At 38.2% G+C, this 22,524-nt stretch overlaps 1 protein-coding gene across 1 annotated transcript; it reads left to right on the top strand.

Moving 5' to 3' along the window:
* The first annotated feature begins 5,955 nt into the window (after positions 1 to 5,955).
* Positions 5,956 to 22,471, top strand: cntnap1 (contactin associated protein 1). Its single transcript, XM_044098978.1, has 24 exons — positions 5,956 to 6,782; positions 10,388 to 10,489; positions 11,256 to 11,449; positions 11,742 to 11,895; positions 12,044 to 12,247; positions 12,399 to 12,583; positions 12,669 to 12,818; positions 12,901 to 13,162; positions 13,245 to 13,394; positions 13,485 to 13,659; positions 14,483 to 14,589; positions 14,688 to 14,810; positions 15,022 to 15,225; positions 15,304 to 15,460; positions 15,544 to 15,671; positions 16,025 to 16,198; positions 16,277 to 16,495; positions 16,607 to 16,846; positions 16,919 to 17,158; positions 17,254 to 17,381; positions 18,004 to 18,097; positions 18,181 to 18,411; positions 18,486 to 18,530; positions 19,398 to 22,471. Exons 1-24 carry the CDS (start codon positions 6,722 to 6,724, stop codon positions 19,595 to 19,597), a joined length of 3,927 nt encoding a protein of 1,308 aa, XP_043954913.1. The 5' UTR covers positions 5,956 to 6,721; the 3' UTR covers positions 19,598 to 22,471.
* The last annotated feature ends 53 nt before the right edge of the window (positions 22,472 to 22,524 follow it).

The following is a 22,524-nucleotide window of genomic DNA, read 5'->3' as shown; positions in this document are numbered from 1 at the left end:
TCTTTTTTCCTATGTTAAGCTATCAGCCTTGAGGGCAGCTCTAACCAATACAAACAGTATTGTTACTGAATAAAAAGGTACCTGCTGCTTGAACTCAATCTGGGCAGGCAGCATCTTAGCAAACTTGAGTACATAAATTCCTGTGTGTAACTAGTTGATTTGAACACTAGAAAAAAACACAAAGCATCTATTTTGTACATAAATGTTTATAGACTGATTCAAGTCAAATTAATACCTAAAATCTGTGATTCGATTTGTATGTCCTGTTAATCTCGATGTGACTTGAAGTGAAAATTTTATATATTTCTCCAAACTTCAAAATTAATAAGGCTCCACATGTATTGCCACACTATTTTATTGGTTTTACAATATGTTTTTTTTATTACAGCATCAAAACTTCACCCATTTACGTGGATTTCACAAAAATCCAAGTAAAAAAAAAATAGATTCTAATAAATACTATAAATGTGACATGTTGTTTGTTTTACTTTATTGGTTTTTTGTTTTTTAAAATATATGGAAATCTTTAACTAATAGGCTGTCACTTCCTGTTTTCATGGAATACAAACATGAAATGACACAGAGGGCTTTTTCTTTAAGCTTATTTTTAGCTTATTTTCTTTTAGCTTATAATGCCACCACTCACAGGGAGTGTCACAAAATCTATATCGCTGTTACAGAACTACTGCAAAGAGTGGCATTGTGGGATCACCAAGCCTTTTCAACACCCATTAAACCATTTACATCCTGACTAGTTCTAGTTTTCTGGGAGGCATGCCAGGAAAAAGCCTTTTTTGTCCAGAGTTCACTAAATTAAACTCATGCTTTAACTGGAGCTTTGTATTTTTAAGTTTAAAATGAGCTTTTCAGCAATAAACCGTCCAAGTGGGTCTTATGTGCAGCAAAGGATGAATACATAAAAAAGCACCTTAAACTTTCTGCTAAGTATGGTACAGGTTTTGGTATGCTCTGAGCATGTTTCTCTTCCAAAGGCCTTGTGAACCTTGCGCTGAGGTTGGCATCATGAAAACTTGGTATTATTTCAATTATAAAATGGATTATATTATAATTTAAATATACTATAGTTCTTCACTGCGTCTCAGTCCCCAAACCTCAAGCCACACAAGAAGTATGGATTTAGGAGGACCCAGGACTCAGGATGATTTAAGGAGATTACAAAAAGACAAATGATCAAATATCCCCCTCTTTGACTGCACTAAACTTGTGAGATGTAATCGGAGAAGACTGAGTGCTGTCTGGGAAAATGAGGTTCTACAGCAGGAGCAACTTTTAGATGGTAAGTATGGTACCAGTGATTTTGTTTAAAACAATTATTTCTGAGAATTTTAATTTTTTCTCTCACTAAATGAATGTAGTATAGTTAAAGGGTTTGTTATTTCAACGTAAAATTCTGCAAAACAAAACATGATTGCACACATGATTTTATTTTAACAGTGGTGCCAATAAGTGTGAAAGACAATGTCTATAAGCTAACTTTAGAGTAGCTACAGACCTAGAAGAAATGGTCAAAGGCCCCCATACAGTAAAAGGTGTAACTGGATTTTCAAATAAACATATTGCAGGCACAGCTTTATCATTGTTTTTAAAGATTATCATTCTAATAGTTTGAAAATTCCTCTGCCTGTTTCTTTTTTTGCGGTTTTGTTCTTGTGAAGGCTTCATAATGGGGAAAAAAATAAATGCAGTAACAGAGTAAGTTCATTATCTCCATATTTAAGAAATGCATTTGCCAGCGCAAACTGTGTGTGCGTGCGTACGGGTGTGTATGTGTGTGTATGCTGCTGTGCTGTCTCATGTTTCCTTCAGGGCTTGATCCAGGCTGTTGCTAGGTGCTGTGACCTCCAAGAGCAACATTAAGAGAGGGTGAACTGTGTGAGGAGGAGTCGGGCTGTATTTTATTTCCGCACCTCCCCCTTTCTGCAAGCACCAACTGTACACCACAAACTTCCACTGGGCCTGGCCTGTGGCTGGGCTTGCTCACTAATGGTTCATCATCAGGAACAATACCCATGTTAGTCACAACTAATGAGCTCCCATTCTCTTCTTTTAACTGAGGACATCAAATTGGTCTTCGAGTCAAGTGATTCTTGTTTTCCGATTTCAAAAGTTTAAGATTTAAACGCCTTCTACAGAAAACAACCTCAGAAGAATAAGATCTCCACTCCTTTAGCTGCCCATCAAATGGCCTAACTCCCTCCCCACCTGCAGTCTGCAAGTGGAGGGGGCACAGCTTTGTGGGGACACACTGTTCTCAAACCTCACTTCCAAAAGCTGCTTTACTGGAGCTCAACTTAATGAGCCAGAAGGGATACAGCTTGCATGTCCTGTCAGATATTTCAAAATGGTGTTGTTTGCATGCACTGTGATACTGCAATATTTTTGAAATACAAGGGAACCATCTTGCTGTTGCAATGTGAAAACTGGTACAAACACCCTCCTGTTTATTCAACCTAACCAACCGTCATACTTTGCGACTTGGCACAACTCTTTTTATCCTCACTCATCGTCCTCCCAGCTGCAACTGTCGCTGGTTGGACTCAACAGCTCACTTCAAACAAAGCTCAAGGCAGGGCAACAAAAGAGAAAAAACAGTGGGCAAACAAACTAGGAAGCAGACTAAACTGTGGCTTGTTTGCTGGATGAGGAAAGCACAATCTAGTGACGTGTATGTGTGTGTGTGCGCCACTGGCTATAGGTCTGAACATCCATGTATAGGTACTCAAACATTGGAAAACAAAAGTGTCTTGGTTCTATGCATGTCTAGAAGACCACAGCTGTTGTCAGTATTCAGACTCCATGCAGGTGTGTGAGCGAATGTATTTGTAGAGCTGTCATTGTGTGTCTGCTTCACATAAATCAAGTTTGAGAAGCAATATAAGTGTGTCTTTATTAAAGCTTGTCTGAGTGTGTGGAAAGATGTTTTACAATAAAACTCTTCTTTCAAGAAGAATGCTGAATGTAATTAGCATTTAGGTGCTCAGAGACTAAGCACAATACCTTTGTAGTAAACCTTGTATTAGAAGTGCAAGTATGTGTAGTGAATCAACCATTAGGTTTCATAAATACTGATAGAGGGAGAGGATTAAATCAGGCTAAATTAAATGAAATTCTTCAAACAAAGAGTATACCAAAAATGATATTTTCTCAAGGAGCTATACTGCAAAACAAATTATTTGACCAATATTTTTCTCTCTCCTGAAATATATCATTAGTATTACCAAAGTGCTTGTAAAATCCACATTGAAAACAACCCATCAAATGGCTCACTTTTATCTGCTTCAGTTCTCTGTTGACCTCTGCACTTCTGTTTTTGAAAACTTCGGATGAAACACAGATCAAAATGCTTAACTCACAGTTTGTTCCATATTTATTTAACAAATACTGGAAACCAAAAATTACTTCTGAGTCCCACTAAAGGCAGCTCACACATCACAGTTTGAGAACCATGTTTCCTGCGCACTGAGAGTGAATGTAGAGAGGTGAGATGCTAATTTGCACATCTCCTGCTAAGGCTTATTTTCAGCTGCTGCAGGGAATCATAATAGTGTATGGACATCTGACAGGAGCCGGTTTTGTTTACTGCAGCTCCTCTACAACTACACTTAACATTAGGTTCCCATTGATGGTGGCCAAAATAAACAGTTGTCTCATCAGCAAGCCAGCAGGGACAATATCTTGCTGAATTCGGCAGTTTCCGGTTCCGATTGTCACTGTCAGCATTATATGCTTATTTTTTGTGCTTGACACATTAGAAACATGAAGAGAGCCCACGTTCATCATACAAACCTTCACACAATCCATCATCCATCTTCATGACAAGTAGAACTCATCCATGACGACAGATCAGCATAATGATTCCTCTGCACTTGTGTTTTTGTTTGCATATAGGCACCATGTAGAATGATATCTGTGTTTCCATGTTTGTGGTAAAAGCTCAATGGCACCCCTATGGAAAAAAACTTGACATTTTACTAGGAACAAACCAAAATTAGATCTGATCCCAGAAAAAAAAAAAAAAAGACAAATAAACAAAACATTTCCTGTGAGAAAAAACATGCTAATATATGTGTCAGAATGCCTTGTTTGAATCTGCTTAATTAAAAGAATGATTTTTATTGCATATTTTTAGCTTTGAGTCAGAGTGCTGTGGTAAATTGATCTTACACCTTATACTTTTTCACATTTTGTTACAATAAAAGAAAACCCACCAATGTATTGTATTGTTAAAAGAGAACAATGAAGTCCTGTGTGTATTTGCAAATACCTTCTGTGTCTTAAAGGTAAATCCCCGATAATTCAAGGCAAGCCTGGGAGGGGTTTCACTCAAACGTAAGACGCAGAAACTTAAATGTGAGCTTTAGCTGCCATCTAGTGGTTATTTGTGGAATTGAATCTTTCTTCTTTTCTCCTGGGCTATAAAGAAAATTTAAACATGATAAAGTGTAAACAACATGATACAGTTTATTATTATTATTATTATTATTATTATTATTATTATTATTATTATTATTATTATTATTATTATTATTATTATTATTATTATTATTATTATTATTATTATTATTATTATTATTATTATTATTATTATTATTATTATTATTATTATTATTATTTAAATAGGTGTCCAAATAGTGTAAGACATAAAATGACATATTAAGTCACAAATTTAATAAAAACATTATTATTATTTTTAACATTAGCAGACATGCATAGTTTTTACCACACAAATAAATTTAATAGATCACAATAATACATCCAAAGGGTTTTTAGGTAAATAAAGTAATATCTGCCTTTGACAGCTTTTATTAATCAGCTTATTATATTAAACAGTGAGTTGTTGCAACTGCATTAGGTTTCTTCTAATGGTCTATATGATTTCCACAAGGACAGATGCAAAGAGCTATTAATGCATCCATCCATTTTTGAACCTGATCTCTGGTCTCTGGAGTAAATTTTGTTCTTTCACTGTTGTAAAGTTGGAAATTCCAGGTTCCAATTCTGAAAAATTGAGTCGGAAGAAGAATTATGTTTTCCCACAAAAAAGGTGAATGAAACTCTGTGAGAAAAATGTGATAGGATTTATCAAGAATGATGAAGAAGGGACCAGGCACTTCCAAAGGGCCATTTACAACCAGAGACATTTAGAGATTTTCCATTAGTCAGGAGGTAGGGTGACCTTGGCTAAAATGGCACTACTGAATGTCGCACCGGTTTGCCAATTGATGTCATCATGCTTTCCATTCTGGTTTAAAACAATGATATGTGCATCTTTACATAAATTATTGTGTGTGTTGGTGTCTTATAAGTTTGTAATCTTTTCTAAACACACTGAGCTTTCACTGTAGAAATCACGCGGAAAAGGCCTGTGACATAGCTTAAGAGCAGGACATTAGAGAATAATTATTTCTTCCCTGACTGAGAGGTCTTTGTTCACTTAATAGTTTGTGAACCTTATCAGTTAAATAAATCCTAATGTACTGCCTAGCCAGTCCGATGCGGTGCCATTATTCCCTGCAGATTTGTTGGCCTACTTTATGCTTTCTTCTGTATTCAATTGTGTTCTCTTCTTGCATTAACAATATTTCTATACTCTTATGGTATTTCATGGAAAAAAACAGAGGCAGGGAGCTTACAAGCTGACAATCTGATTTGATTGAAAACCTCTGCAAATCCGTCCCTGGCCCAAGCATTCAATCTCACATCATCAGTGGCACACAGACGCTACATAAACCCCCTCCTTAATCCCAAAGCCTTTTTTTTATTTTATGGTCAGTGTGCCACCCGTTTGCACAAATCCCTCTCCCCCACACACCCTGCCCCCACCTATGTGTGCGTCTGAAAGGATGAGTCTGAGGTCAGGCACAGCTGGCATCATCATCCTGCAACTTTGTACTGCTGTGGGCAAAACGTGATGGTTTGAAAAGGCATCAGGACGAGGTTGGACGGACAGACCGGAGGACCTTGGAAACTGCTTGAAGGATGTGACTGCCTTCGTCTTTGGCTGTCCCTACCCCAGAGGATGGAAATTTTCTATTTTGGGGATATGATCTGAGCCGCAGTTCTGGAAAGAAAGACATCTTGATCATCCTTCACATCAGCAGTGCATGCTTGTGCAGCCTACTAAAATGAAACTGAGTGGAGGAAATGAACAGAAAAGAGCAGTGACAGAAAAAATATATTTTTCTGTATGACTATTTCTGTCTACATCTCTACTATTAAGATTTAAGAAAGCTAGTAAAATACCTAAGTCATCTAGAAAAATGCTGCCAGACTGCAGTGGACCTAAAAAGTTTTGACATTCCTCCCCCACTGCCTCCCTCAGCATCTGAGAACCCAGACTCTCTTGGAAGAGACGTAAAGGAACCCCACTCCCACCTTGGTCAACAAGATTCCCAGCGCCTTTTAAGCACTTTTACCGAAATGTCAGACGCCGGATCACCGACCTTACGAGATTTTCCTATAAACTGAGCAATATAAAAGAGATAGAAAAACCAAAGGGCGCGCTCTCGGTGAAGCTCAGCATCAGCACCAACATCCGAAGCGCGTCCCCGCCCCGGTAGAGGCTGCCCGAGATCCCGGGAAGAGGAGTTGGAGCTGTGCGAGTTAAAGTTGGGCTAAAAAGGGGGTGAGAGGATGCTGCAGAGGAATCTTCGATCTAATTAACATAGCCTATGTGGAGAAACGTCTTTCTAAGTGAAGAATGACTTGCAAAATATTGAGCATATGCCTCTTGTTTTTGGGTTTTCAACATTGCTCATCACGTAAGTCTTGTCAAACAGAAATTATTCATGTGTAACCGCTTGCTCGTGCATAGGTGAATTATGCGTATTTCAGAGTGCATAACGATGTCTTACCTAGAATCTGCTTTATGTTGGGCTGATGTAGCTGGAAAAGTTAAGGATTGCATCCAGAGGCACAGCAGTTATCAAATAGTCTACTAATGGAGGGCAAAGCCAGAAATGCTGGGATGTTTGAAGGGCAACACACATTGCAGTCAAATCAGACATTGTGATAAAAGCCGGATGATTGCGGGTTTTTTTTATTTTTTATTTTTAATTTTATTTTACCGCTTCTTTTGGCTGCTGCAGTTTTAAAGGCGTCGGTTTGCGGAATAACACATAAAAAAGTGCGCTGGCAGACCGCGTCTGTCCTGCAGAGGGTGCGCATGGTGGTCCCTCTCCAGCACAGGACTGTCTGCATTGCAGTGCTTTCTCTCAGGCAGTACGCAAGTTTTTTTCCCAGCGTGCTGCACATCTTTACTTTCGTAAGGCGCCGCGTCACTTGTGCTCTTAAAACAAGATAATATCTATATTTATTCAGATATGTTTTAGAACCTTGCTGATGAAAATCTCTTAAGCGCATTTGAATGAGGGTGGTTGAGAGACAGCAGGGCTCTGTCCTCACCAGGACCAGCCCACTGCAGTACGTTTTTTTGGGGGGTAGCCTGCGTGGACCTGCATGGGGAATCATTACATTCATAGGGTGGATTTGGCGACAGAGACAGGGGTTGCGATCCATCAGAGGTTCAGTCCTTACTGACAAGCTGCCTTTTTGATTACCGGCTATGACCTCATAGGGTTTTTACTGACTCATCAGTTTAGGAAACCCTGTCGGGGTGTCAACCAAGGGCTACAAAATATGAAATATTGAGTATGGAAACGTGATTTAACAAGTTTATTATAGTAACATGGATAAACTTTACATAGTTTTCTTGCACTTTAGTTTTAGAATGACTTATAACACAATATTTTTGTGACATAACTGCTAAACATATTTCAAACAAATTTTTGGAATTAAGAAAAAGGTTAACATGCAATCTATGGCAAGCTGCTGATTACAAGAGTCTTGCTGCATTGAGCTAGCTGAAGATGTTTGGTTAGAGAGATTAATCACTGCAGGCCTCTTTATCTGCCTGACAAAGGTTTATGGAAATAATGCTGGATATTATTGTATATGGGTTGTATATGCATGGTGTAGGTGTGTCAGATTCAAATGGATCATCAGATCCTAAAGCTCATGATCTACTTTTAGGGTGGGGCTGCGAGGTTCCTATCAGATGTTTTGCCAAAAAACTGAAGTGTTTTTATATACTGTTAATATTGATGGTGAAAAGAAAACACAAAAGAATGATAAACAAATAAGCTATTTTATTCTATATTTTATCAGAGTCAAATTCTGAATATGTATCCATGTGTTGCAGTTTTGTGTCGCAGGTCGTATTCTGGCACACCCTGCTGTGAAGCCTGATTCAGCATAAATTATTTAGTCAACCTGCTTTAAAAGAAAGGTTTCGATTAGCCTTTTCTATTTCCTCTTCTTGTTTCTGGTATATCATTGGCATTGCAGCAATGTGTTGTAGTTAGTGTTGCTCCTCAGTTGCCTCCCGCATAGTGCCAACTTTAAGATTTGCCTCAGTACATAATGGATGCAACACTCAGAAATTATGCCTCAGCCCAGACGGAGCAGCCAATGTCTTAAAAGCAGACTGATGATTCAGCAGTAATGGTGCTGTGGTCTCTAGGAGTTGCACTGATCATCACAGAACTGTAATACATGCAGAATGTATAAATTTCTAATATGTAAATATATTAGAAATAGAGGGAAATTTGTAGACTGGGCTCTCCACCCAGGCATCAGGTATGATCCATTTTAATTGCTGCGTCATAGCAACATCCACTTGGGATGAAAGAGGCAGCAAAGCAGAGGATTCAGATGCAACACAAGAAAATGATTGGGATGCAAGGTTATTTTTAGAGTTTGGATGAAGATAAAGACAGAGGAGTGAGAGCAAGGAAAAAGGAAATGACACACCAACTGGGTGGAGGTGCAGAGTATGTGTCAAGCTTGCAGTAAGGAGGAGCTAAATAATCTGAGTTAACCTACTGCAGTCCAAAATAGAGCTAATTTTCTCTTTTAAAGTGAAATTTATTCCCCCTTCACAGCATCACAAAGAATTAAATCAAAACCATTTGCAATATAAAAAAAAGAAAAGAAAAAACAATTGTGAAAGTGGGAGTCCACAGGGCTTCTTAATATTTCTGTGGAAAAGACCAAGTTGCAGAAAAGTGATGATGCTGTGATGGAAAATGAATCTCTTATTGATAACTTGCAGCCTAGAAGGGATCTCTGTGTGCTAAAATAAGTGAAGGTCATTTGAGACAGAGGTCACTTTTCACTCGCTCAGCACGTTTCTTTCACCTGAATGTGCAGCATGTTTGGTCATAGAAGGGAACAGAAGTTCAGCTTGTGTGAATAACATATTAAAGTCCTAGTATATCTCAGTGCAGCATGCAGAAGGGTGTGTTCGAGGCATAGTTTATTAGCTTCATGGCTGCTCTAGTTCCCAATGAAAACATTTTGCTTTCTCATGTCCCTTCGACATAGGATCTGCTCTCATTAAAGTCCTCCACTTCAGTGCAATGTCATTTTGTGATTTGACACCACATTCTACTTTATACTTGCCTATTTGCAGACTCCACAGTTCTGCTGTTATCCTTAGTCTCTAACCTTTCTTTATGACCTCTGCTAGCATAAGAACACACATACAAAATGAAACTTCCTTCTTTTCCAGTAAATGCACCGTCTAAGGACAAAGAAATTCTTAATAAAAAAGTGAATTTTTCTACTAAGTACAATCCTCTTCTTTTAGATATAAAGTCTACCTATATTAAATCTTTTGAGAGTATAAAAAGAAATATTCTGGCACTTAAAAAGGGGCAGTTTTTCTTCTGCAGCTGAAGTTGAGGGCATCAGACATTTATTGTTGTTTGTGACAGAATTACGGTCACCTTTTTTAGACCTGGGCTAGAGAGCAGATTGGGGATGTTACTGTCAGCCTCACAATGACTTGCAGAGCAACCCAACATGTTAGCGATGTGCTCTCAGTTTTACTGTGACTTTCTGACTCAGAAAAAGCGTCTGTTCTTATCGTAAAGTGGAGTAAACACAAAGAGCTTTATGTGACACTCCAATGTTTTTACCATTTACCAAAATTAAACTAGATACACGTTTCTCTTTTTTGAAAAAAAGGTCTGGAACTGTGTGACTTGTCTGAAGATGTATTTCAGAGTTAAATTTAGCCTTTAGTTGTTTATAGTTTGTCCCAAAATAGAGAAGGAACAAAGATGTGAGCCAGACATGCTCTCTTAGGAGATCTATGGGCAGTCTGTTAGATTTATGAGCTCTGCTCCACCTGCTTATGGGTCTGTGCTTATTGTGAAATATGAATTAATGTTTCACACAGCCTGAATTGACCACTTATTAAAGCCAGACTGGGGCTTTGTACAGCAGCAGACTTTCATTGCAGCATAATGAGAAGTAATTTTGGTACTTCCTGACTTTGATGTCATTCATTTGGTTTCTGCAGGAGAATGTGTTGATCCACTCACCTCTGGGCTCTATGCCTCCTCATTCCTGGCTTCTTCAAGATATAATTTTCTGTATTCTGCCAACTTTGCAAAACTTTATGGTAAGTTCCCATTCATTATCTCAATTTTCTACATACACTTGCTATTCAGCTCAATCCTTGGTAGCATTTAACGTCTTACAAGCATGAAAGCTAAAGTGTGACTCATAACATCAAGGAGGGCTTCGTTCTACTTATTTGTAACTGATTTTATGCTAGTGTGTATGGATGTAAAGCAGCACTGCTCTGGAATTATTACATCGAAACAGGATTTACCCACCATGTTGTGGTTTCCTATTTTTAACATGTTACTAAATTCACCTAAAGGAAGGGATAATCCTTAAAGGGATGAAACCTTAGAATTTGATAACTGTATTGAGAACGATAGGCTAATTTAATTTAATTTAATTTAATTTAATTTAATTTAATTTAATTTAATTTAATTTAATTTAATTTAATTTAATTTAATTTAATTTAATTTAAAATATCTTCACTAAATTTCAGCCAAAGCGGTTCTGCACATACATTACATATAAAATATCTTCGTTACAGGGTTACATACCTGCATGGACATGCTTATTGGTGCTTTTATACTGAGATCTAACAATTACTAGAAATCTAATAATTTATGATAAACTTAATGTGATTAGCAAAAAAGGAATTGATGCAATCAAATCAACTTCATCCAAACCCAGACACTGCAACAAAAGGTTTTTACTCACCTCTCTTTTTTAAATAGGGTTATAATGTGGCTTAAATGTCAACTGTTTAACATTCCAGCCACTATTTCATGAGATCTTAAGCTGTCACTTTCTTCTCTGCCCTACAGGCAGCAGCGGCTGGTCCCCATCCCCCAGAGACAAACAGCCGTGGCTGCAGGTTGATCTGGGCAGAAAGTACAGATTGGTGGCAATCGCAACCCAGGGGACTTTTAATTCTTATGACTGGGTCTCCAAGTACACACTTCTCTATGGAGACAGACCAGACTCCTGGACACCGTACATCATGAAAGGAGGAAATTCGGTAGCTGTCATGAGCTAAAGCGGGAGGGGTAGAATGAGGGACAAAAAACAGCTGAGCCGAGGATTAAAATGTCATAATAACATAAATGTAATCTTTATAGCCGATTTAGGATATTTTGTGGTGGCTTTGTTATATTTATTGCCAGTGGGGCTGAAACAAAGTCAGCACTGTATAATATCTATCTTAATAGTGCCAAATCTAATCTCATCATCAGTTCATCTCCAGTCTCCAAATAAGGCATTAACACCAACGACATTAACACAATAACTCTCCCTATCTCATCTGTGCGCAGACCCTGCCTGCTAACTGGAATTACTATCAGGTGAGGAGGAATGTCTTCCATTATGCCTTCACTGCTAAACACATTCGTCTGTTGCCTCTGGAGTGGAACACAGAGAATGGAGGAAAGATTGGCGTCAGACTGGAGCTCTATGGCTGCTCTTATGGTAAAAATCAGTGATGAGTGGAAAGGATTTACAAAAAAAATATTAATAATTTCTATCATTCAATTAGTATGTTAAAACAGAGATAAGAAACAAGATGTTACTGTTTGAAATTCTTATGATCTAGTTCTTAAAATTGCCTTGCTTCCAGATTCCTATGTGCTGCAATACAACGGAGATGATGCAGTGGTCTACACCTATCCAGGAAAACGGTTGCGTACTTTGCATGACCACATTGCCATAAACTTTAAGACTCTGGAGCAGGATGGTCTACTGTTACATAGTGAGGGGATTCAGGGAGACCTATTGACCCTGGAGCTAAAAAAAGGCCGTCTTTATCTGCACATCAGCCTCGGTGAGGAATGAGAGGGAATTTAAGATTTTGTGAATGAATTTTTTATCATAATGAACAAAGAAAACAGGCTCACTGAGCTTAAGCATCAGTGGATTTACTTCTTTCAGTGACAGTAAAAAGCATCTCCTTATGTTTTAAATTTTTCCTTTAGGAAGCAGCGTTATACATAAAGTCGATGGCCGAATCACTCTGACAGCAGGTAGCCTTTTGGATAATCTGCACTGGCACTATGTCACTATCAAGCGCTATGGTCGACAGGTGAACTTTACCGTGGACAGTCAGACAGTGACAGCTGTTTGTAAGGGAGAATTTACTCACCTGGATCTGGATAATCAGGTAATGCAAAATATAAAATTGTTACATGGATGTCCAGAAAGTCTGATAAGGTTTCAAGCTAAAACTTGAACTGAATGTCATTTAGATGTACGTTGGAGGAGTAATAGAGCCAAACTTGCCTCACCTTCCTACCATACCGAATTTCCGTGGGTGTCTGGAAAATGTCTTTATTAATGGAATCAATGTTATTGACAAAGCCAAGAGAGAAGACCCTGATGTTCGTATTCCTCGAAAGGTAAAGCTTTGTATTAATAGTAAAGAATTTGTTGAAAATGTTTTATCCCAACTTAAACGATCTAATTTCTTCATTGTAACAGAAAAAGATGCATTTTGCCTGCCGAGACATTCTGCTTAGACCAATGACCTTTGCCGGACCCAACAACTTCTTGCAAGTGCCGGGGTTCTTCAGTAAGCCAAAGATGTTTGTCAAGTTTAAGTTTCGCTCCTGGGACTACACTGGGCTGCTGATGTTCACACGCTTTGCTGATAACTTGGGTGCCCTTGAGTTAGGTCTCAGTGAGGGTCAGATCAACGTCACCATTTTCCAGACGGGAAAGAAGAAAATTCAGTTTGGTGCAGGTGGGCCTTAGGCATTTCTTACAAGATTTAAACTTATTGTTTAGGCACTGCCGTTCTTGAAATCCCTGTTCTTGTTCCTCAGGATACCGGCTCAATGACGGTTACTGGCATACTGTGGATTTGGCAGCCAGAGACAACCTACTGACTCTAACCATTGATGAAGAAGAAGGTTCACCACTAAAGATCACCAACCCCTTCAGCATACGGACAGGGGATCGCTACTTTTTTGGAGGTGAGCTGATAATTTTAACTCCAGCGAAGAGCTCTGTTATGCTGATTGTTTGATTTTATAATCACACAACATTTCTTTTCATGCTTTCAGGTTGTCCGAAAACCAATAACACATTGTTCAAGTGTGAGACCAAACTGAATCGCTTTCACGGCTGCATGCAGCACATATTTATAGACAACGAGCAGCTTGATATTGACATTACACTGCAGCGAAAGTGGGCTCGATACGAGGAGCTGTTGATAGGGACATGTGGGATTGCTGACAGGTATGAAATGACTCAAAGCAAACTTCAATAGTGTGTTGGAGACATTTAATTCTGATTTTCTCTGATCATCTTGGAGCATGATTAAACTTCTTAAGCTATATTTAGTCTCATAAACCAACATTTCAGTTGATGATTCTGATTTTGATTTCATTATTTGTCATCAAAACCTACTTACTAATGATGCAATGAAGCACAACATAACAAAGATCCTAACCCTGATTCTTATCAACAAAGTGATACCAAGGGAATCAAATATCTGAAATATTTTCGAAAGTGACAAAAACTTGAACCTTTATCAAGTTTGGTCTTTGTCAGTTTGTTGACCTCCCTCCAACAATAAAGTCAGTGTTTTTTTGCCCTATTTTTCAGTAGGCCACAAAGCTTGAATCTGAACTGAGAGGGGTAAAAAGGAGGAATGACCTGGACTCCTTAGTTTCAGGACCAGAAATGCCACAGCAAAAGGAAATGTGCAAATCATTAATCAGTTTTCTGATCACGGTTGCATCTCCCAGCTCAGTTTATGGAGATTGTAAGAATTTTTTAATTTTCAACTGATCCTGGACTTACATTACATTCTTGGAAAAAAATATAACATGTACAAGAAAAATTTAGAAATATATTTTCAGGCATTTGAACTGAACTATATTTTCAAACATGGAAATTCAGTAATATCTGTTTGGAAGAAATTATTTTGGCTAGCTAGAAGTTAATTAAAGCAACCTAGAGAAAAGTAGTTAAGGTATGGTTTTTGTGTACTATATTCTTTGGAAGTGTGGGAAACCTTTTTTTTTTAATTAAAAAAAAACAAGTCTTTTATCTACAGATGTACTCCAAACCCATGTGAACATGAGGGCAGATGCATCCAGTCTTGGGATGACTTCATCTGCATTTGTGAAAATACAGGCTACAAAGGAGAAGTGTGTCACATGTGTAAGTAGTGTTTAGTAACCTTCTTTATTGATTTACACTTAACGTAGGCACAATTTCTTGTTTATTTTAACAAATTGATTATACATTTCCAACAACAGCGGTTTACAAAGAGTCATGTGAGGCCTACAGACTCAGCGGCAAGTACTGGTCTGGAAACTACACTATCGATCCTGATCTCAGTGGGCCGTTAAAACCATTTGAGGTGTATTGCAAAATGAAGTGTGAGTAATCACTGTTGTTGCTAAAATGCAGCTTTATCAGCATTGTGTTCAGCCTTCATGAAAACAGATGGGCATGCTATCTGTTATGAGAAAGGGGGTGGAAAATTTCACAGTAAAGTAAGAGGAGATAGATGCTGCGATGTCTCTGTGCTGAAAAGTAATTGCTTTACTTTCCCACTCTAATCTTTCTGCTTAAAAAAAATCTTTGCAGCATATAAAGCTTGGACAGTGATTATGCATGACCGAGTTGAAGGAACCAGAGTGAGTGGAAGCTCGATAGATAAGCCATATATTGCAGATGTGAACTACTGGAATGCTTCATGGGATGAAGTCAGTGCTCTTGCCAACACCTCCATGTACTGTGAGCAGTGGATTGACTATTCATGCTATAAGTCTCGTCTCCTCAACACTCCTGGTGAGTGGGATCAATCTATATTCCTGAAGTCAATATTAAAGACTTTAGTGACTCACATGCATATCTATTTGAAATTAGATGGAAGGCCTTTTAGCTACTGGATCGGTCGGAATAATGAGAGTCACTATTACTGGGGCGGGACGTTCAGGGAAGTCCAAAAATGTGGCTGTGCTATCAACCAAACCTGTGTTGACCCCAAGTTTCAGTGCAACTGTGATGCTGACTACAGGCAATGGTAAAAGACACCACCAAAAACCAAATTATTTGACTTGTGCTTTTTATATTGACATTCATTTTAACCTTTCTGTGGCTTTCCAGGTACTCGGATAAAGGCTATTTGGACTTCAGAGACCACCTGCCTGTGAGGAGATTGGTGATTGGGGACACAAACAGAACTGGTTCAGAAGCTCATTTCACAGTTGGTCCACTCCGTTGCCATGGTGACAGTGAGTTCAGCTACAATTTGATTACTGGCTTTTCATTTCTACTTCTTTCATTTTGGGGGATAAAAACACATCTTTTTTAATTTCAGTAAAAAAACCACAAACATTTTTAGTCAGAAAATAGCTAGTGACCATAAAATAACCCTCAGCCCTTGTAACAAAATCTTAGAATTCAGATTTAATCAATACATCCGCTAAACATTCACCAATCAGTAAACTCACTAAACATCACATGCCATCACATTGTTAAATAACAGTAACAAAAAAACTATCTGGTCTTCAGTGCTCTGTAGGCAGGTCACACTCTTTTGCATATTTTTTGCAAAACAATGACACAGTTTTTGTCATTTTCACAGGAAATATTTGGAACACGATAGCCTTCACCAAGCCCACCTACATCACCTTCCCCACTTTCAGGCCTGGGTCAACAGCTGACATCTCCTTCCACTTTAAAACCTACCGTGCACCTGGCGTCTTCTTGGAGAACTCTGATGACCAGCTTAGAAACTTTATAAGAATAGAACTGAACAGTAAGTTAACTTCACCTACCGTCTTTGCCTTTTCTAATCGTATTTAAAGTTTTTCATCTTTCTCTTTTTTACTTGCAGCCACCCACAATCTTGTGTTTGTGTTTATGGTGGGAGATGGCATCCTTAATGTGACTCTTCGCTCGCCTGTGCCACTCAATGACAATGAGTGGCATTTTGTTCAGGCTGAGATTAATGCAAAACTGGCACGAATCAAAGTTGATTACCAACCTTGGGCTGTCAGACGGTTTCCAGGTCAGACCTTTGTCACCATGAAGTTCACACACCCCGTCCTTGTAGGTAGGTTCCTCAAATAGAACTTATTAAAATTCTAATTTGAAACTAAAAACATCTGTTTTCGTTTCTAAGCTAGTTCTCTAAACAATGGCATGTGCATTATTTCCACTATAGGTGCAGCCAACCGCACCCTCAGACCTTTTTTGGGGTGCCTTCGAGGATTACGCATGAATGGTGTTCCTCTTGATTTGGAAGGAAAAGTAAACGAGGAGCAAGGTATAAGGAGGAACTGCACTGGACAGTGTCTTAATGCCACCATACCATGTCGAAACAGCGGGCAGTGCATTGAGGGATATGCAGCCTACACTTGTGATTGTAATAACACAGCCTTTGATGGTTTCTACTGCCACAAAGGTAATTCCATGTTTAGTTTGTTTATATTGTGAACATAGCAGGTGTTTAACTCCTTGCTTGTCTTTTCCTAAGACATTGGAGCTCACTTTGAGGTTGGGTCGTGGCTAAGGTACAACATACGAAAGAAACCCATTTCAGATGAGGCAGTGTGGGCAAACTGGATCGACCCACACTACGACAATTTCAGTCTCGGGTACAACGACACGTCAGATGACATAGAGTTCAGTTTCAGCACTGTTCACAAGCCAGCTGTATTGCTGTACATCAGTTCCTTTGTTCAAGACTACATTGCTGTTATCCTCAAGGTTGATGGTAGGTGAACCAAAGCAAAATAAAAGTGTACTTTTATCATTTAACTCTATGGTTATTCCACAAAACCTTTGTGCTATCCCTGTTTTTTCTTACAGGTAGTGTAGATCTGCGGTATAAGCTCGGGCTCATAACACACACGTACCAGCTGACTCATCGAAATCTGGCAGATGGATACCCTCACTATGTGAACATAACCAGACACAACAGAACCGTCAAAACACAGGTTCTTAATCTCTGTACAGTTTACTCTGTATAAAATTTGACATAGTGTTCACAACTTTCATTTCCTAAAGATGCTTTAAGACATGAAATATACATATACATATATATATATATATATATATATATATATATATATATATATATATATATATATATATATATAGAGAGAGAGAGAGAGAGAGAGAGAGAGAGAGAGAGCATTATTTTCCTTAGTCTCCTCTATTACTGATTTGGCATTATGCTGAGGGTCATTGTCCAAAGAATCATTCATGCTCACATTTTCACTTCCTTGCTGATGTCTTAAGATGGTCTATCAAAATTTCCAAATAATTTATCCTCCTTATGCCATTAATTTCATGATGTGCATAATTTCGTCCTGCATCAAAACCACTCTGATATCAACAGGCATTATGGCCAACCACTTCAATTTTAGTTCCATCAAACCACATGTAATGACTCCAGATTCTAAGGGCTTTGTCCCAGGGTGCATTTCCAAGTTGTGGTTTCATTAGGTGCTGTTTAACAGTTTTGAAAATTGATTTATTAGGAAATATTATATGTGCTTAGATGAGTTTACTTCTTATGAGTAAGAAGACTTTAATAAAAGTTCTATACAACCATAGGTGGATTACATGGAACCCATTGTGGAGAAGATAACCCTTGTGGAAGATGCTAGGTTTGACTCTCCAAAGTCCATGTTCCTAGGCAGAGTTATGGGTAAACATTTTGCTTGCTGCTTATAAAAAAAGAACATATTTGATCAAATAAATGTGTTTCTTAGCTTGTGTCTTGTTTTGCAGAGGTCGGTGACATAGACTATGAAATCCAAAGGCACAATGCTCCAGGCTTTATTGGATGCATTTCTGGAGTGAGGTATAACGTCTACGCCCCTCTGAAGGCACTGTTCCGTCCAAATGAAACAGATCCGCCTGTAACAACGCAAGGTTTTGTCTCTGAGTCCAATTGTGGGGCCTTTCCTCCTGTTCTGGGTTATGTGCCTTGGGAGGTGGACCCCTGGTTCACTGGCATAGGTGAGTTTTCAATTTACATTTCTGTAAATTGAAGGAATATGTTTTTTACAACTTACTGTTTCTTTTTGTTACAGAATATTTTTATATCCATGATGATCTTGGCCTGTTCTGGATAACTTGTAAGTACTTATAAACATCTTGGCATATTTCTAATCAGACATTGTCTTAAATATAAATATTTTCTTGCCACTGAATATGTCTAAGACCTATACTTTGACAACCTAAGAATGTATTTGATGTTGATGTTCCTAATGAATCACTGTTACACATGTGCCTGACTTGGGATTCATAATCTACTAGTCATCAAGTTAAATATCAAAAACAAACAATGTGTGACTTAAATGAATAACAGACAAAGGGCAAAAATCTCTCCCTGCTCAGCAGGCCAAGATGAAGTATCTGGATTAAACTACCGGTACAGCAGAAACACCCCCTCTGCTCCACCTCTATCTAAGACCTTCACCGGATCAGACTATATTTAGTCCAGCAAGGGCACAGCTTGCTGTTCATCATTGGATGTTTCAGCTTAATAGATCACTTAGCCTCTAGGATATTATGCAAATGCAGAACATCAGCATGGTATTAAGGATTGGCGCACCATTCAGGCATCCAAACAATAGAATAGCAGACATCTCTCTTTGCCCTATATTCTGCTGAAGATAACATCTGAATGGGAAATTACACTTGTTTCAAATATAATTTACCCTATGACTGTTTGTTGCTGTTACCTGTAAAATCTTATATCAAATGATAAGCTTTTAGTAATACCTTATTGTTGTAAATATGCCTAAAGCCTTTCAGAAAGCACCATAGATATTTACTATTCTATTCTATTCTTAAGCAAGATTCCAATGGTCTCTGCTGATGTGCAAATTTTACTCATTACGGGAGTTAAATTTACACTCCCCATTTTCAATAATGTCAAAAATTTAGCTGATGGTTTCTCCTTGTCCCCCTGTCCTAACTGTGCTATTTTTGTCCTTCAGTTATTGTCATTCTGGCTTTGCTGCTGCTCTTGGGAGGTTTGTATGCCATCTACGTCTATGCTTACCAGCAAAAAGGCAGTTATCACACCAATGAACCCAAAAATCTGGAGTCTCCAAGCAGCTCCAGGCCACTGACAGAGACCCTGAGGAGGGAAAAGAAGTACCTACCAGAAATTGAAGAGGAATTCAGAAGTGGCTAGCATCATAGGATGTTTTGGACAATGGGTGGGGGTTGGTATGAGTTTGGATCGAGGGAACTAGCACTTAAAAAAACCACAGATACCTGTAGTAAGTTTTCTAATTGTTTAGTTTTATTTTTTGTGCTTAGTTTTGTGTTTTGTTTGACGAATGAGCGTCATAAAACACGCCCGGTGCTCTGTTTTACACAATCCTTGTTTTAGTAAGTTTAAAGCTGAAGTCAAGCCCCATGTTGCATGAGTAGCCAACAAGTCTCACACTGTATTGCAGGGTGAAATACTGAAGTGCCTCATCTGAGCAAGCTTAATCTGAACGCATACTAGTTAAACCAGAGAGCGTTCAGATAAGACACTGTGGGTAAAAAATAAAAGGAATTTCAAGGAACATATTCCAACTTTTATTGATTGATTTCCTTTCTGAGCCATTTTGGAGCCTGATGAACTTCATCAATTGCTTTCTATATAGACTGATTGCCATATTAATTCTACCTTTCATGGACAATCTCAGATGAGCCAATTCTGAAACAACAGCTAGTACTCCTAGAGTTTGACAATGCACATATATAAGAGCTGGTGAGCTGCAAGCATTCAAATCCAAGTAAAAAAGCTGATGATTATGGACTTGATCCATACAAAGATTTTAAAAGAGACCTTTGCTTATATTTGTTGTATTACAGCCTGTAATAGTGCATTTCCTATACAGAATAGCACTTGTAAGTGGTTCCGATTTGCCATAGCATTGGTAGTTTGCTGTTCTGTCGGGTAGCCTGCTCAGATTCACAACACATGGTGATGTGGAGTGAGAATTTAAAGAAATAGTACCTCAGACCGTGGAAGCTTGTGGATTGTTGGTATAACGCCAGAGTCAAAGTGTAAAATAAGCTTTCTGGGTACAAAGTGCCCTGAAGTTTCCATTCCTTCTGTCTTCTGGTCCCTTTTTATGGTCAATCTGTCAGCAGCTTGGTGCTACAGTGTTTGACAGCTATCTCTACTGACAGAATTATACATATTAAAAATCAGTCCTTCCATAATCCTTTGATGTTTAGTAATAGACTAATTTCAGGGACACTTTGCTCTCTATGCCCATACAAGAAGCACATACACACACAAAAAAATATTTTTACAGAGGACCACAACAGCACATTACAGAACTATAATTTTATCTGACACTGCAAGGAAATGTTTGCTTCACATTCTAGAAAAACACTGTCATTGCTGCTACTGCTTGGTTAGCTGCTTTTGTTAAACTAAAAGAAAATCCTAACTTTAGTTCAAATGGATGTTAAGAATAATTTTATTTGATGTGTGGTGCAACCAAAAATTAGAGCTATCATCAATCACTACTGCTGTCCTTAACACTAAAACACTATTGTGTATGTGAAATAAGCAGTCAAAGAAGTAAACATAGTAGCTATGCATATGTAGAGCATGAGCGCACTTTGCAGTAAAATGCAATAATATAAGCTTCTTCCAGTCACTAACAGTTTTTTTGGATTTACAAATGTTAAATAGCAGATAGGATGTCATGTAAAAGTGTATATGTGAACCTTTAATGCTGTACTAAATAAATTTTTTTATTTCTAGAGTTTATACACTTTAAGCTTTGGAGTGCTCTGAATGTAAATCCTTTGACTCTGCAATGTATGAGCAGACACTACAGTGAAGACCTGCACTGACTGCTTAGTACTGAAAGTATCACATAGATCGCTCAGGTTAAAGGAATGCACGGTGCTCTGCTGTCTGTACAGAACACAACATCGATGGGTTTCTTCCATTACAGAAGAGCGGAGCTGTGCAAAATTATACAGGGAAAGAATGTACAGTAGATGTAAAAAAAAAATAAAAAATACTGTACAGCAAAGACACGATTTGCCAATAATGTATGAAGCTGTACAGATCTGAAAGCTTGCATTTGCAAAGCTATATTTTTGAAAACGTGTTGTAATGCGTTGACTGAAAGCAAAAGCTGAGCAAATGGAATGAAACTGTTGGTTTGTTGGTGATGCAAAGAATGGTTTCTGTTTTTGTTACATGGACAATCCCCACTGAAAGTTTAAATGTGAGATAAACTTAGATCACATGTGCTTTGCTGCTTATTATGAAAAATAAGTTTTTTTAAAAAGTTTTACCTAAATGTAAACACTTCACTGAATCCATCGTTAAATGGACATCCACCTTAGCAGTGTCACATTATTTTCACCTCATAATAAAAATCATACGTGGTCCCTGGAGTGTATGTGTGTGAGACCCAACCTTTTGATGTTTGTGTATTTGCAGTTTGGCCACCAAGACGGAGTAAATCTGCACAAATGCCAACAATCCAATCCACTAAATGTAATACAGCAACTCCAGGATTGCAGGGTTTGGTCTACAGATGATGTCAGGAGGATTTCAGTAAAATGGTCAGTAGAGGGAGCTATTCAGCCGATGTCAGCACTGACAGGGTGTTTGCTTTATGCTGGAAATATGAAACTAACTGAGCACTATTTAATGTATCCTGGAGTTAAACTTTAAATAACAATAAAAAAAAAACACATTTAAAGTATTCTAAAGTAGAGGAATTGTAATATGGGTATGATTTGGCTCCCAGAAGCAGATTTTAATACCTTCAAAGGGAGAAGTGCATTTTCAGACACCCTGTCAGCCATGATTTGCATGAGACGGATGATAAGACACCAAAGCAAGCAGGAGGCATGATAAGACCAGCTCAGATTTCTCTGCACCACCAAACAAAAGCTTTCTGAAACAAGTATTAATAGTTTGGATTCTTTCTGTTGTTCCCCAGCTTTGTTTTGTAATGATTTCACTGTAAATGACCATTACTGTGTAAATTAAGGCAAACTGTCATCTCAATAAAAAAAAGCCTAAAAATGAAAATTGTAGTGTGTTAAGTGAAGAGCTGACTGGATGTAATAAACAGGCAGGAAGCA

The sequence above is a fragment of the Gambusia affinis genome, linkage group LG19 (assembly GCF_019740435.1).
Source record: "Gambusia affinis linkage group LG19, SWU_Gaff_1.0, whole genome shotgun sequence".
NCBI classification, from domain to species: domain Eukaryota; kingdom Metazoa; phylum Chordata; class Actinopteri; order Cyprinodontiformes; family Poeciliidae; genus Gambusia; species Gambusia affinis.
The sequence above is the reverse complement of the archived record's forward strand: the minus strand, read 5'-3'. Positions and strand labels throughout refer to the sequence as shown.

Excerpts from the sequence above, each read along its gene's own strand:
- cntnap1 (XM_044098978.1), top strand. The coding sequence starts at position 6,722 with ATGACTTGCAAAATATTGAGCATATGCCTCTTGTTTTTGGGTTTTCAA. Across the intron at positions 6,783-10,387 it reads TTTTCAACATTGCTCATCAC|GAGAATGTGTTGATCCACTC; the intron begins GTAAGTCTTGTC and ends TGGTTTCTGCAG. Across the intron at positions 16,199-16,276 it reads TATAAGAATAGAACTGAACA|CCACCCACAATCTTGTGTTT; the intron begins GTAAGTTAACTT and ends TTTTACTTGCAG.